Here is a 17,036-nt window from a genome sequence, read left to right as displayed (position 1 = left end):
GGATGCTTTAGGAAAAACAAGCCTACTGTAAATGGATGACTGGCAGTAATGAGACTTAAAGCATGAGTGGAATGCTTTCTAGATTTTTATGTTTAAGGTGCCACTAAAATCTCTAAAATATAAGTCCTGGAAAAATAGAAAATATCTTTTGTTGCATTCGGAGAGTAATAAATTGGAGAAGAGATTATTTAATACTGTTGAGTCATATCTGAAAAAGGCTTTAATCTCAAGAGGATTTTGAACTAGTTAAACCAATAACGATGTGAAGATAAGATGATACGGCTTTTTTACCCTACTGGAAAAATAAAAAGCTTTCCTGTAAACTCAATGCTGGTAGTAAATCTGTCAAAGACCCTTTTACTAGTACTGTTTGAGTAGTTCTGAACTTACCTGTGCTGCAGGAAATTGATCTGAAAGTTCATACGGCTCCTCTGGAATCCACTGCCTTTGCTCCAAAGACCAGAGTATCTACTCAAAAAAAACCATTTCAATTAGAGATAAGACAGAATCACCCTCCATCTTAACTTTGAAATAATATCAAACGACATCTTTGAAACATTTATAGTCAACATACCCATTCAAATGAGAGGATCCAGCAGCCACGAGCTATACCCAGCAAAATATTGAGAGTCCGCCTGTGTTCCCCAGACACCACATGAGTTGTGCTTTCACAAACACGGTCAACAATTAAAAAACCACCGAGTGCTTTCACCACTTGAACCACTGTGTTCTGCTTCCTACAAGAGACGAATAATAAGAATTAGATGCCTTCTTTTACCAACTTGCTAATTAACACAATAAAATTAAAGAATATGAAGCTGGTGGTATTCATAGAAGCACATGCCTACTTACTCAGTAGGCATGCTTGTCATGACGAGTGTTCTCAGTGCCTGAAAGAAACATAAACCCACAAAGCTTACAAGAATGAACAAATCTGTGTTCACATAAATGATAACCACACACTGCCAGCAAATGTTTGAAATGTCTGTGTTCATTGGTTTCACACCTCTTGTATTTTTCTTGGGTACTTATAATCCTTACAGTGTTACAGGAACAGCCATCACATTTTTGGCAATCAAGCATAAGTGGAGTAGATACAGAGTTTTGATTAAAAATGCATATTTGGATTCATTTGTTTCTTGGCTTGTGTTTAATAGGAGCACAAATCAGAGAGAAAGAGAGAAATCTGTGAACAACAATCTTCACTTTAAAGTAGCCAAGCAGCAGCTACACAAAGAGACCAGGAAACTGAAACTGCGTATTATATCTCTTTTGTGTGTAAATATTGTAATTTGATTTTTGTTGAATGACGCAGCACTGAACAAGTAAAAGAGTTTTTCTTTGGCAGTAGCAGTGCATTTTTTTTTTACAAACCAGGTGAATATTTTGTTGCATTGACGCAAAAACATCAAGGCCATGAGAAGATGAAAAACACTTTCAGAGACGCTGACTACTGTAAGAACAGTAAATGTACAGCCTGGTGGATGTGGTCTATTTAACCACATGCCTGGCACTAATACAGAAAAATATCAGCAGCACAAACACCTAACCACAAACAGGACCACCAGACCTTTCCTGCCGCACACTGATGTCAGCCCCCACCAAGCTGGAAGTCAGGGGTTAAGGTCTGCTGAGAACAGTAGAGCCAAAACCGTCCACAAGCTGACCCCACGCTGGTCAAAAAACATATTATCACCAAGAAGGCCCCTTGGGAAGGCAGTCAATGGTTATGTCACTATTTTGATATTGCAATTTATTTTATAGACATTGAATGACTGGGGAAAAAAAGTTGATGAAACGAGCTCATTTTAAATTCTTTCAAGCCAAGTCAAACAACTGAAAGTATGTGCAGATACTCTGAAAGTACCCTTAAAGAAACTCTATCTTATGCAGTGGTCAGGTTCTGGCACAAGAAAAGGGCAATGAGAATGAATTAGCCTCTGACAAAGAGCTGGTGTGAACCAGCAAAGCGGCAGAGCACAAACACTTGCAGCACAAATGAAGGAAATTCTTCTCAGTATGACTAGATCTCCTTGATGGCAACTATTCAGCACAAAGTTAAAATGAAGCAGTTCAGACAATCACGGAGAGATCAACTGGATCTACTGAGAGCCAACAACAATAAAACAGCCAGGTTATTACTCGCTGCAACACAGAATAATTTACATGAACATTAGTGAGGTTTACATAATATTTTTTGAGCATGTTAGAGAATTATTTAACCTATAATAAACTAGGAAAACGATAGGGATAATATACCAGCAACTTTGTTAGGTACATCTGTTTAAACTGAGCAACAGAGTGGGGAAGAAAGATGATGAAGTGGCACTATTGTTGGTGCCAGAAGAGGGTTTACAGAGAAGGGTCGCAGAATGTGGAAATTCTCTGAGTAGGGATGCGAATTGATAAGAAGTTAGTGATTCTGTGTAATGTGCCATGTTACAAAGCTGAAACTGGTTTCCTGAACAAAATGAGTTCACGGTGCTCAAATGACCAACACTTTCACCTGATCTCAACCCAACAGAGGACCTTTGGGATGTAGTGAAACGCAAGATTCACAACATGAATGTGCAGCTGATAAATGTGGTCAATTATGTGATGCTATCATGTCAACATGGACCAAAATCTCTGAGCAATGTTTCTAGCATCTTGCTGTTTTTCTGTGCAGTGAAGAAATAAAGCAAAAAACAAAAGCAGATCCAACCCAGTATTAGCAAGGTGTACCTAACAAAGAGACCAGTAAGTGTACATCCACAGCTTTAGTGCCTTAGACATAAAATCGCAAAGTAAACTGACAATGCCAAAATATCTGAGAACAAGCAAAGGTAGGAAGTGTAAGACAAAAGAAGAGCAAAGGTCCCATTAACATCTGAGTTGTATTTAATAAGTATAAGCTGATGACATGTCCAGAATTTTAAAATTATGTTACAAATTTGCAGTTTTAACCTAAAGCTGTGCAATATGAGTTTTAACTTTTATATAAGCACTTTTAAAGATAAGACAAGAAATTACCTCTGATGACTGTATTTCCCAGGACTATAGGGAGATTAATCCATCATCACAATCTTTACAAAACCAAAACAACAATTACAACCTCTTTGTAATCAAGCTATAATAAAGTTAACTAATAAAAGATCCTCCGGGGATATGACATCATCTTTGGTTTATTTCATCTACAGCTTGTTGAGGTTACGAGTGTAACGAAAACACAACCCAGGTGCATTTCACAAGCAAGGAAGTTGTATGGTACCATCACAGAGGCAAAACACAGGAAACCCTAAGGAGCAGACAGTACCGTCAGTAGCGTCAAACGCCTACAGCCATGGAAGTGTATGACCTTACGGAGGAAATACTTATTAGGAAGTTACACACACAAGTGATGTTTGGTTTACTTCCTAAACTTCCTATATTACAGACAAACATGGGGAAAATAATCTTTTTGTTCTCTTACACCATGTTCCCTTTTATCTATCTATGTGACGAAGGAAGATAAACAATGGGCTGTACAAAGCCCACACTGGCTGTAAGTAACCACAGCCACTAAACTAAACTAAAGAAAGAAAAGTAATATCAATGTGTGTCTGAAAGGGTTAACATAGGCAATTTAGCAGGCAACAAAGCACAACAAAGAAAGCGACTATGTAAATAAGAAAATAAGAGATTTATAATTAAAACTGCAAACTCCCATACACGAGCAATATCTTTAATGACTCAGTAAACCTCCCACTGGTGGCATTATACTTGCAACATCCTGTTTTTTGCAATTGCTTTCCAATTTTCCCACAACACAGTAGGAAATGTACCGTAAACATGCATTGTTCAGTGCAAAAATAATGTCTTTCAATTAAGGCACGGAGACTAAACTGTCAAACTGAAGAGTTGAATTCGATTAGACATTTAGAACCAGATGTGATGTCTTCTTACCTTTGTTTTGTTAACCATTTTCTGTAGAGTCAAGCTGACTTGCTTATTGTGATTTCCTTCAGCTTCAGTTAGGCTCTCTGCAAAACCAGCTGCAACTGTACATTCATTTCCTCTACCTACATTGGAAAACAAGACAATTTAAAACTGTGTGTGTGTGTGGTGGAGGTGGGGTGGTTTTACACGAGCTATCACACAGCAGGTGCTGTTTTGTATGTGTGTGCATTCATGTCTGCACATTTGTGCACAGAAACATTAAATGAAAGCTGCAACTTTACACTACTTACTACCACATGACACTGTGCATTTCGATTTCTCTATAATTTTAACTGATCAGGCTGCCCAGGATTACAACGTGCTTACTTCATTTAGTTGCTGGACAGTAAATAAAGCACTTAAATTTAAATGATCTGTTGATAGATACTTAGTTTCTCCAGGTTTATACTTATCCTGTTGAGGATCTTAGGAGTCAGACCTCAGCATTCATTGGGAAATATGGAAACAGAGCCAATAATCTAACTTGCAACTTGCAAAATGAAACCAGAGAAAACCCACAGTGACATAGGAAGATCACTTTTTTTTTTTGCAACTTAAATCTAATTTAACTATGTGCTATATATAAATAAGATATTAGGCCTTTAAAAGTTAAATACAACTACAGATTATTATGAGAGCTTTCATAAAGGCCTCATTTGTTTATTAATATTCTCTTGTAATAACCATGCATTACAAAAATGTTCAGACTGGCTGGAATAATTATACTGCAAACCATGTGAGGCCACACACAAACCCAGGGATTACACACAACAGTATAAAACTTCAACATCTGTGAAGATTCCCACCATGTTATCAATATGATTTGTTCAGTTCATAATGAAGTCATTAGAGCAGACCAGACCTTAGTCCTGGGTTCATTTTTATCCCAAACCCCCAAAAAGTTGAGACACTGTAAAATGTAAATAAAAACACAATGTCAAGATCTACAAGTCTCATAAATCCACATTTTATTCACAGAACAGAGAAATCATATCAAATCTTTAAATTGAGAAAGTGTACCATTACATTTTTTTTTTTTTTTAAAAGTTCATTTTGAATTTTATACCAGCAACATGTCTCAAAAAAGCTAGGTCCATGTTTTCCACTGTGTAGCATCCCCTCTTCGTTTAATATGAGTCTATAAACATCTGGGAACTGAGGAGACCAGCTGCTGGACTTTTGAGAGATGAATGTTGTACCATACTTGTCTGACATAGAATTCTAGCTCCTTAACAGTCCTTGATCTTCTTTCCAGATTTTGTATTTCACAAGTCAGTTCAGCACCCAGACTTCGTTTGTAAAGCCCCAGAGTTATAATAGATTGAGTATGCAGTTTGGCATCATCTTGCTGAAATATAACAAGCTTTCCCTCACAAACAGGTTTTTATGGGAATAGATTTTCCTCTGAAACTTATCTACATCTACACACCTTTCCAGCACTGATGGCATCTTTCCAGATGTGCAAGCTGACAATTCCATAAGCACTAATGCACCCTTAGTGCTGACAAGCCAGGTTGCCCCGTTCCTCTTTAGGTCAGAGGATGTGACATCCATGTTTTCCAAAGAAATTTCACATTTTGATTCAGCAGACCACAGAATAATTTTCCACTTTAAATGAGTCCTGAATCATGTTCACATAAGGCCTTTTTGCATCACTGAGCTTTAATCTGCATTTGTGGATGGCATGGCAACCTGTGTTCACAGACAATGATTTCTAGAAGTGTTCCTGAGCCCATGCAGTCATTTCCTTGTTAGAACCATGCCAGTTTTAATGCAGGGCTGCCTGAGGGCCTAAAAATTACAGGCATGCAGTATCGATTTTTAGCCCTAATTTCTCCAGTAACTGGAGAAAAAGATATTCATACTATAGCATAGTCTCCAAAACTTCAATATTCTGAAATTCGTCCACAAGTTTTAGTTTTTTTAATGCAGATTGGTGACTCTCTGCCTAAGATGATGTTTTGTATAAAAGTTACAGACCTGTTGCCAATGACCCTAATCAGTTTAGTAATATTTCTCCAGCAGTTTCTTTTCAAACCTCGTCGGCCCATTCCATCCTTTTTGAAACGTGTTGCTGCATTCAAAATCCAAATGAGCTCATATTTTTCATGAAATGCAAAATGTCCAAGTTTGACATTTGATATGTTTTCTATGTTTTGTTGTGAATAAGATTATTTTATGAGACTGGCAAATCATTTTGTTTTTATTTAATTCTTACATAGCATCTGAACTTTTTTTTTTTTTTTTTAAAGGACTGTGTTTGTATTATTACACTTTCTAAATTCTGGCAGCCATACTACTCACTTTCAACAATCTGAGAAGGAACACTGAAATCAGAGTTTTTCTGCAGCTCTGGCACAGCTTTAAACTCTGGCAACGTAGTTTGTTGCCCTGAAGACGATGCACTTCTTTCTGTTGTTTCAGTTGTAGCGATGGTTGTAAATGTTGAGGTGCTTTGTCTTCGCCTTTTTCCTGTTGGCTTTTTATTAACGCTTGGACTATCTAACATAGGCAAAGATTCTTCCCCTTGATGAGTTTGGGTTTCAATGCTAGTTTCAGACTGCTGATCAAAATGTTTACCAGTGTCACTTTCTTCCAGTTTCCTCTTTTTTTGACCCTTTGGTCCAAAGATTTCACTTCTTTGTTTTTTATTCGTTGGGAGAGGATCCAAGTTAAAAGGTATTTTAATATCGCTTGCCACCGGTAGATTAAGTGACCGAGGTCTTTGTTTTCTCTGGCTGTGTTTAGCTGAAGAGAAATAGTCCTCAAACATGTCATCAACTCCATCAGGCGTACCGGGGGTGCCACATTTGTGTTCACTGGATGAAGTGAAAGATCGTACCAATGCCGAAAATGACTGTCGAGCCCGTTTGGGTTTTTTCTGTCCTGAAGCAGCACCACCTCGTACAGGTGATGAGAGGCAGCTAGCAGATTCCAGAGTGTCAGAAAAAATATGGGATTTGGTCTCTGCTATAGAGTTTACTTTTGTGATTTTTTGTTTTCTTTTCTCAGATTTATTAGGTGTTAATTTAGGTGACTTTATCTGTGATTGGGTTCCTTCTTTCTGAACGTTCTTACTGTTGTCAGACTTCCTGTCCTGACAAGGACTTTGTAAAAAATCTATTGATTTGTCTTTATCCATTTCTTTTTTTCTAACCAAGGTCCTCCGTGACTTTTTTTGTTTATTTCCTTCTTCATGCTCAGAGTCAGGGCAGGCAGGCACACTTATGACCTGTTCAGCCACATGATGGCTGGGTGAGAGGCAGTCTTTCCTGTGGGACAGCTCAAGATGTTCATGGTCTCTGACATCTGTGTGTGTTCTCCCCTCTTCCTTATCAGGTGAGTAACCAAGTTCAGGAACAGAAGCACTGGAATCATCGTCTGACTGGTCATCTATGTAGGAGAAAGAATAACAGAACATTTTACACAGAAATGTTAAGGTGTAATAGTAATAATAATAATAATAAATCAATTGTTTCATACTTATTTTAACCACCTTCTGTCCATTGTTTTGCTCTGCAGTGTGGCTGATTACTAATAATTCTCGCCCTTATACAAATATATAAATACAAAATATACGGGCAGCTGTTTGCCTTTCACACATCCAGATTGAACACTACACCCCCACAGTAATTGCGCGAAGTGGTAAAACTAAATAACAGGTGGTGAAGAGAGCTGTATATATAACAAAATAAAAACACCAGGATATTTTCTTAGGAGAGGATACTACAAAGCAACACTGTACTACAGTCACCATAAATCTATCCAAAGGCTCTCGATTACCCTCTTGATTACAGTGTCTTTTTCTTTGTGTGTGTTCTGTTCTTGGCAGTCTAAGACAGTCAATAAAGATGTCCCTAAGGGAACACTTTTGGCCCACTGATATTTAATTCTACTCGCTGTACACAGAAACTGTATTGGTCAATTTAATTTAAGATGTACCATTTTGTTTGCCAACTGCAGCACTATAAAACAGGTTCTCTCTTGCAGGTTGTTTCTGAAATCCCTTCAGACATTTCCTGTTTAATTTTAAATGAATACATTTCACTAGAACATGTACTATTGATGTTTCCAATCCTACTGATGCACTAAATGGGCATCTAATGGATACAGTCTGGCATTATAAATAGGAATCTGGCTTGAGAGCTCTTACTGTTACTAGGGATACAATGCTGGTCTTGTATTTGAGAAACCAAAAAGAAAAACTGGCTGAAAAAGAAAAAAGAAAATAAACCATCCTGTCTAAATTAGATTACAGACCCCTTTCCTTTCTTAGCAATATACAAGCTTACTTTCTGTGTTAGGAAAGATAAATATCACACTACCATTGCCTGTAGATCGATATATATCAATAACAGCACCCAGTTTTCTTACATGTTAATTTGAGGACACTCGGTGAGCTCCCAAGAGAAGGCTTCAATCTGGTGGGTGAGGGAGATTCAACCATTTGTGAAGCTGAAAGGCAGTGACATTTTCATGAGATGGCTTCCTTTCAAAGATCCTGAAATGTTTTAAGTCTGTCAGTCCATCAGGCCGTTCACCTGCTGCTGCACTTACCTGTGGGTGAAAGGTTTTCTCGTTTATCTTTCATGTCTTTCAAACGCTGAGCCATATATTCTGACCTTTTAAAAGCAGGGCTATAAACTATTCCATTCTCCTCGTCAATAATGATGGGTGACACATCTGTAACTGTGAAGAAAAGGAAGTATGACATGGCAGACAAAAAACAAAAACAAAAACAAAAAAATCCACTGCTGTTATAACCTTTTACCTATTGGTTCTTTTGGAGCAAGGTCTTTCATCATCTTATCTAATTTCTTCCTCATGCGCCTGTCATTTTCAGGTGTCCTCTCTGGAGAATCTTTTGGCTGCATGCAACGATGCTACGTGAAGCAAACACAAACAGAATACATTTTTGAATAGTTTTAGATGAAAATCACTGATTTTAACACACAGATTACAGTAAACACACAGGTGAACTATCAACATAAACAGGACACACAGACAGGTGATAAGAGCAACAATTTATTTATTTTTCATTAATTTGCAGTGACTTCTTGCTCAAAGGGAATCAGCAAAATAGCACAAACAGCATAACCGAACCACCACACTCCCTGACTGGCAGGTTTTTCTTGGCTCACAATTGGCTTTGGGGATTAAATGCATAATAACAGCTGGTACACATATTTAAGATAAAGAGTGTGTTACCTTGAAACAATCAGACTTAATTTAGTGACTTCTCTGTATTTATACATCAGGATAAATAGAAATGGGAATATTCACACTTATTTATTCACGCTAGTGATCCCAAATAAACACACTGCTTATTTACAGCTTACAATAAGATCAACATAATCATCGATGTGCATCTCACTCACTTTTTTGTTCTTCAGCACAGGATTGCTTTCATCATTTAACGCTGGATATAACTTCTCATCCACACGCACGCCATCATCATAACATCTGAAGATCATTTCACAAAAAAATTAGAAAAGGCACACAACACCTTAAAAAGGCTTCATGACAGCACAATAATAACAAAAAAAAACAAACAAAAAAACAAAAAACAAAAACATGGTGGACCCTTAAATTCAAAACTACTAACCTCTTGAGTGTAATTCTTACCTTCCTATCCACAGAACAGAGACGAGATGCACATTACTTTTTTTGGCTTTTCTCCACGTTGCTGGATGACCATTTTTGAAGACTACATGTGTGACTTGCTTATTGAAGGTTTTTGATACCTGTAAAACAAGGGTAATCAGTTTGCATATATCTACAGCAAGCATATACATTAGGTCCCCAAGAATTTGGACAATGACAATGAATTTTTCATAGTTTTTGCTCTGTACATCTCCACAGTGGATTTTAACCTCATAGGACCTGGCGTCCACATATGTGGGCATCACATTTTGGGTTGTCTAGACCAAAATACTACATTTTGCTCTACAAGGGCCTGATATCCACTTACGAGGACATTATACTGCCAATGTTCTATCGTCCTCATGGATCTGATTTTTCTCAGAAACAAAAATCAGGTAAAAAAAAAAAAAATTATATATATATCAGGTAATTCTTCGTTTTCATATTCATCAGGTCCCAATCAGCCCAAATAGCAAAGAGAAGTTAAAAATGCATGCCATGAAAGAGTTCAGGTCTTAGGAGGTTAAAAATCACACAATCAAGATGTGAAGTGCAGACATTCAGCTTCAATTCAATGGGTTTGATAAAATTGTTGTCATATATATTTCTATATAGTATCCATTTTTCAGAGGCTCAAAAGTAATGGGACGACTGATTGACAGGCAATTTCATGCCTAGGTTGAGGCCTGTTTCCTTGTTACTTAATGATAAATGAAGCAGATAGAAGATCTGGAGTTGATTCCAACTGTTGAATTAGCTGCTTACAGGAAATCTAAATATAAGGCCCAAACAGATGTTCATGCAAATAATGCAGGCAAAACAAAACAGTGGTTTTTGTTTTGCCTGCATTATCAGTGGTTCACATCATCAGTGGTTACTGATGATGTGACTGCTGGTAGATGTAGTAGGATGAATTGTGTGTGAAAGTAAAAGTGTACTTAGCTATAAACCTCTTGACTGAAAACTGAAAGTCTGCACATAAATCATATCTTGACAGTTTAATTTAAAATTAACTCTGATGGTGTAAAGAGGCAATACTACAAAAATTGTCTTGTTGTCTAAAAACGCATGGACCCAACTTTATTTAAACAGTCTGTAAACACAACAAACACAATAAAGTGAAAATAATGTCTCACCTGAGCTCCCATTTCCAGGAGCTGCTGAACAAATGGTTTTGAGTAGTTTCCTGTTTTGTCGGCTGACCACACATCAACATAGGCAACAACATCTGCAGATACATTGAACAGAGTTGCACACTTAAACCCAAAGTCATAAACCTAAGCCTGGATGTATTGCAATAACACCAAGATGTGCAATACCTTTAAGAACTGAAGAGTTGGTCGTTGTGGTCATTACTGGCCTCTTTACCACCGAAACACAGATACTAAAAAATTTAAAAAAAAAAAGACATACTGTGAGCTTGTGACCTAGCAGACCGCATGAATTTTACTCTGTCACACTTTTAAGAACAAGAAAACTGGCTGATTTATATTATTTACAATACCAATTCACTTGACTAACTTATTGGACTCAAAAAAATGACATTTTTTGACATTAAAGTTTAGCTTCATCAGTCCAAAGAAATTCTTACTGTGACACAAGGAAACACAAGGAAATTGTCCATCCTGGTCCATACTACATCAGAAATGTATCAATGACAGTCAATCATTAAAGTGTGTCAAGTGTTGAAATCAAAGCCACAAATCAGGAATACGTTAATGTAACTGATTATTTAACTATATAAATAGCATTAATAGTACTGCGGCAGTCTGAGCAGCATAAGTAAGGGATGGTTCAGGGTTACCTGATCCAGTCATAGCTATAAGCTTAATTAAAAAGGATGTTTTTTAGCCCAACCTTAAAAGTACAATGGTGTACTGCAACAGGATGTTTCTCATTTTAGAGACACTGCCCAGATAAAAGGAACCAGTCCAACACATTTGTTTTATGTGCACACCAAATCAAAAATGACTCCTAGGTTCCTCACAATGTCTCTGGAGGCCAACATATCTGGTTAGACACCATGTTTATCAGATTTTTACGGTCAAAAATAACAATCTCAGTTTTGTCTGAAGTTAGGGTATCAGATCCTGACAACTTTGTTCTGAATTGAGAACAACAAGCGAGCTGCGTAGTAATGTTGTGTCAAATCAATTATTCAACTACCCCAAGCACTTCTTGATAAATTACTCAAGGCACAGACGCTTGCTGGGGTACATGCTTAAACTTGTAACGAATACCACAGCACTGCAAATTATGAATATACTCTCTGTGCGAGGTACATACAAAATATATGACGACTTCTAACCTTTGTACTAACTCGTACTTTAAATCAAATTATTAAAACGCTCAATTTTACTGTTAGCTAACTAAACCACCTATTAGTGAAATTGACTCAAGGCAGGTTATCAAACATATGGATATGACATTAGTTACTGTGTAACGTAAAATATATAGGGCAGAGTCGTTCAATTTAACACTTATCAAACTGCATGAATGAATGCCAATAATGTTAACAAAACCGTTAGGCTGCATTTTGATGCTAAACTCGCGAAGCTAACCATGGTGGCCGTCTATGGTTCATACTTCCGCTGGCACATGCGTTTCACTTGTTGTGACTTTTAGGAGTCCGAAGACGTGAAAGAAGATATAAACACGCACTTTCAGAGGTTGCCGTTGACTTACTTTGTATGGCAGTCACTTTTAAATCGCACAGTTTCGACCAACAACTCACTCTTGCTTGTATTGTTCGCGCGTGCAGTTTGTGGAAATGATGTATTCTGGGACAAACAGCTATGATTGGTTAATGTGTGACATACGACACTTCCGGTCTAGAAAGGAATGTGGTAGAGCCCCTACAAAGGGTTTACTTAACCGCGTGTGTCCTTTAATCACAGTCTTTATTCGGTTAAGCTCTGCAAACGCTGAAAATATACTGCTAATCCAAAGAAGACGAGTGTTATGCGGTACCGTTAAGATACAAAGTATGAGTTTGTGCCACTTGCTGTTTTGCTGCATGAAGAAAACTCACGATTTAGCCTGCCTAATTAAAAAAAAAATCAATTAATTAATTCAACAATCAGTTAATTTTACTTGACATGCGCGAAGAAAAGGTAGCCATCAGATTTTGTAAGTTACTGCTTTTTTGTTTATTGTGTTGGTTGTTTATGTACACTCGTAAGTATAATGCCAAAATAAATAAGTTTGATGAAATAAAAGAAACAAATAAATCTTTTTAACAATTAATATATTTAATCACAAAATTGAAAACTAACAAGGAAGATAAATAAAGACGATAAATAATAAATAATTGTTTTAAAAAGCAGCTTGCAGGTGAATTACATATAAATTCATGACACATGATCTACACTATGTTGGCTCATCTGCATTGACATGCTTATGAATTTTAGTGACATCCTCCTCTTAATCCATAGGGTTTAATATGATTGCAGCTATAATACCTTCAACTCTTCTGGGAAGGCTTTCCCTAAGGTTTAGGAGTGTGTTTATTGGGATTTCTGAACATTCAGAAATCTGCAGACTCCAGAAGTGCATCTGTGAGGTCAGACAATGATGTTGGACAAGAAGTGCTGGTTTGCAGCCTCTGCACTAATTCATCTCAAATGTGCTCTGCTGGGTTGTGGTCAGGACAGGCCAGTCAAGTTCTTCCACACCAAACTCGCTAATCCTTCTCTTTGTGCACTGGTGTGCAGCCAGGTTGAACCAATTTGTTCCCACAAAGGTATGAGAATGAAATTGTCCAAAAAGTCTTGGTATGCTGAACCATTTAGAGTTCCTTTAACTAAGGGGCCAACCCCAACTCCCAAAAAACAACTTTACACCATATACCCCCCCTCAACCAGAATTTACACTTGACACAATGCAAACAAGTACTGTTCTCATGGCAACTGCCAAACCCAGACTCCACCATCCGATTGGCAGATGGAGAAGCGTGATTTGTCACTCCAGAGAACACATATTCACTGCTCTACAGTCCAGTGGCATGTTTTACACTGACACTTTGCATTGCACTTGGTTATGTAAGACTTGGATGCAGCTGCTCAGCTATGAAAACCTATTCCATGAAGCCCTCTACACAATGTTTTTGAGCTAATCCTAAGGCCACATGAAGTTTAGAGGCCTGTGGGGACTGACTCTGCAGAAAGTTGCGACGTTTGTGCACTATGTGCCTTAGTGTCCGTTGACCCAGCTCTGTGGCCTACCATTTTGAGTTGCTGTCATTCCCAATCCCTTACACTTTGTTATAATACCACTAACAGCTGACTGTGGAATATTTAGTAGCTGGACTTGCTGCACTGGTGGGATCCTATCACAGTACCATGCTGAGTTTCAGTGAGCTCTTGAGAGTGACCCATTCTTTCACAAATGTTTGTAGAAGCAGTCTGCATGCCAAGGTGCTTGAATTTATACACCTGTGGCCACGGAAGTGATTGGATCACCTGAAATTAATCATCATAAGGGGCGAGTTAATACTTTTGGCAATGTAGTCGAAGTTAAAACAGACATTTATTTGAGATATTAGTTGTGACGCTTTCAAGGAATATAAATTTATTAAATTCACACATAAGTAAGTCTCTAGATAAGACACGTTTAAGTAATCCACATGCAGGCAAAACTTGGCACTTACTGCAACTACATAAACATACTGCCTCAACGAAACAAGTTATTTAACACATTTTGATGTAATTTAAATCATGCCCATGCACATTTGATGTCCAAGCATTTTAATATTTACTGAACCCATCTAAAATAAATTAAGGCCTGCAATTTAACAATGTATATAAGTTAGTAAGTTTCAGTTTTATTTGTCACTTCAATCACAGAACAAAACCCACCTTGTGTTTTCTTCACCATAAAAGCTAAGACAGAAATTTCACAGGGTTGATACTACGAATAGAAAAAACTGAATTGTACTGAAATACATGAAATACAACGGTAGGGGGTCACTCATAAAACTGTTTGTAACATTAGCGTCTAATTTGTCTCAAAATGGCACACCATGCAGTTCCATGATAAATGAAATGAACATTTATACTTAGGGCCTGTGCTACCACCACAACTGGTAGCACAGTCTCTGAAACAGTCTCTGTTACAAACAGTCTCTGAACAGTTCACAGTCTCTGAAAGTGTATGGAAGGATGAATAGAATCCTTATGAGAGGCATTCCCTCCCACCGTGTAACACATCTCTTCAAAGTTTACTTTAGGCATTTTGTTGGTTTGAGGTCCGGTGAGTCTGAAGGCCACAGTATGGTCACACATGTTTTATACTTAATGAACAGCTAATATGACTCAGCAAAGGTTTTGACATGTCACAGAAAACAGGTGCAAAAAATAAAACGAATAATGACTATTCTTGGTGTCTCATGGCTCATTGAGGCACCTGAACTGAACAACCCTAACCACACTGGTCCTTCTAAAACATTGCGATACCTGTCAAATGACCACTCATGCCTTATAAACAGTGTTGGGAAGGTTACTTTTAAAATGTATTCCATTACAGATTACAGAATACATGCCCCAAAATGTATTCTGTAACGTATTCCGTTACGTTACTCAATGAGAGTAACGTATTCTGAATACTTTGGATTACTTAATATATTATCATGCTTTTTACAACTACGTGAATGTACTATTGCTGTGATTTATTACTGTTACTGAAGGTCCGCGGCTCCGAACCGTAGTAAAGGGACCTCTGACTAATACGGCGGGTTCGTGTCGGGCTCGTAGCTGAAAACTAGCTTTACTTTGTTGTCTGGGTCAAGTTTGCTAGCGAGAGACAGAGAGAGGCGTTGAAAGGCTGCTCCAACGGAACTTATTGTTTCGGAGGAAAACACGAACACAGTGTACAGTCAAGTCTTAATAGCTTACTTACAACTGGGCGTCAGGCACTCGTTTTAGCTGCAGTGGTTATTATTATATTTACATGCTTCCAGCTCCCGTTTTTGCTCGATGACAACTTGTACTTTTCCACTCTCCTTTTTCTCCCTCCTCGCGCTCACAGACACATAACGGGTATGGCAGTCCATTCTCCCTGCAGCACGGACTACACTGCCCATGATGCTACATTCTTTAGAGCTATACCTGTAGCATTCTGCCTATTAGCTTAGCACAACAACAACAACAAAAAAGCGCTCTTTCACCCAGGAAACACGCAGAGAGAGAGCGTCACCCTGTAACCATGGCAACCGTAACGCTGCCGCCTGGAACAGAACGTAGCTGTCAAACAAAACCCAAACAGTCCTGACCCGCGACAATATGAAACAGGAAAGTACCGCAGTGTAATCCATTTATTTCAACAAAGTAACTGTATTCTAAATACCACCTTTTTAAACGGTAACTGTAACGGAATACAGTTACTCATATTTTGTATTTTAAATACGTAACGGCGGTACATGTATTCCGTTACTCCCCAACACTGCTTATAAATATATCGGCATTTATCATGGTCCTCCACTCTTTCATTCTGTTTTTTCCCTTTATCTCTGGTCACCACTGTAGGTGTTGGTAATACTGCAATATGGATTTGTTCTATGATTCCAGCAGAAATTTAAAGTGTTAAAATGTTTAACTGGCAGTAATTCTTTAAGTCACAGTTTAGCTAACACCCGCTGGATTTATGTCATAATAACAGGATACAGTAAGATAGTATATGGCATGAAGCATGAAATTCTGAAAAAGCAACATTTAAGATTAAATGCACATCCTTTTTCAGTGTCTTTATAGTTGCAGTTTGCTCATAGTAAGACACGGTATGAAACACTTCACTTTAAACCACTGACAAAACATTGCACTTTAAAGGTATTTTTTGTTATGCAAATGTTGACTACAATTTTCACCACTGCAGGCAGCATTTTACCAGTGGATGTGTTGAGATTTTTTCTTAGGTGTTGTGCATTTCTTTTGACTTGTGATATTTCTTTTAAGCCCTACTTTAAATTCCTCAAAAAGTTTTGCTTTTTTCCACGCCACCATTGTTTATAGCAGCGATTCCCAAAGTCAAGAGTGCTTCAGCCCAATTAAAAACCAGAAGATCCCATGGGGCACACCCATTTTAAATTTTCACTTCAATTAAAATACAATAAAAAGAGATGTATTTCCTTGAAAATGCTATTCAAAAAACATAAACAGGCTTTTGGCTAGAAATTGCTAAAGTTACCAAGTCATACGTAAAATACTATGGTCAATATGGGACCCACCTGCTACTGGGATATAAACTTCAATACAAGAGAAGCAAATTTAGGTTGGATTAATAAGTAATATAACAAACTAACCACATCTTATTATTTTTATTCACTTTTTATATAAATAAATCCATTTAATGGAATTTCTGTACCCGCAGTACACTCGCAGCCTATTGTGGCTCCAGCCCACACTTTGGGAATCTGTTTCATAGTAATGCGTTAATGACTAATG

The 17,036-nt window shown here is 37.6% G+C and overlaps 1 protein-coding gene across 1 annotated transcript in view; it reads right to left on the bottom strand.

Annotated features, from left to right (window-relative positions):
- Window positions 1-12,350, bottom strand: part of mcph1 (microcephalin 1) — a 35,228-nt gene extending 22,878 nt beyond the window's left edge. The window contains exons 1-13 of the mRNA XM_063490870.1: window positions 12,286-12,350; window positions 10,920-10,984; window positions 10,737-10,828; window positions 9,583-9,701; window positions 9,336-9,420; window positions 8,729-8,840; window positions 8,515-8,646; window positions 8,332-8,412; window positions 6,262-7,350; window positions 3,925-4,040; window positions 853-890; window positions 575-737; window positions 391-468 (exon numbers count right to left, since the gene is read on the bottom strand). Of these exons, the coding sequence (XP_063346940.1) occupies window positions 391-468; window positions 575-737; window positions 853-890; window positions 3,925-4,040; window positions 6,262-7,350; window positions 8,332-8,412; window positions 8,515-8,646; window positions 8,729-8,840; window positions 9,336-9,420; window positions 9,583-9,701; window positions 10,737-10,828; window positions 10,920-10,953 (2,139 nt within the window). The 5' untranslated portion in view covers window positions 10,954-10,984; window positions 12,286-12,350. The remainder of the gene's footprint in view (window positions 1-390; window positions 469-574; window positions 738-852; window positions 891-3,924; window positions 4,041-6,261; window positions 7,351-8,331; window positions 8,413-8,514; window positions 8,647-8,728; window positions 8,841-9,335; window positions 9,421-9,582; window positions 9,702-10,736; window positions 10,829-10,919; window positions 10,985-12,285) is intronic.
- Between the last annotated feature and the right edge of the window lie 4,686 nt (window positions 12,351-17,036).

Source organism: Pelmatolapia mariae, linkage group LG13 (genome assembly GCF_036321145.2).
Source record: "Pelmatolapia mariae isolate MD_Pm_ZW linkage group LG13, Pm_UMD_F_2, whole genome shotgun sequence".
Classification (NCBI taxonomy): domain Eukaryota; kingdom Metazoa; phylum Chordata; class Actinopteri; order Cichliformes; family Cichlidae; genus Pelmatolapia; species Pelmatolapia mariae.
Note: the sequence above shows the minus strand (reverse complement) of the source record. Positions and strands in the feature narration are given on the sequence as shown.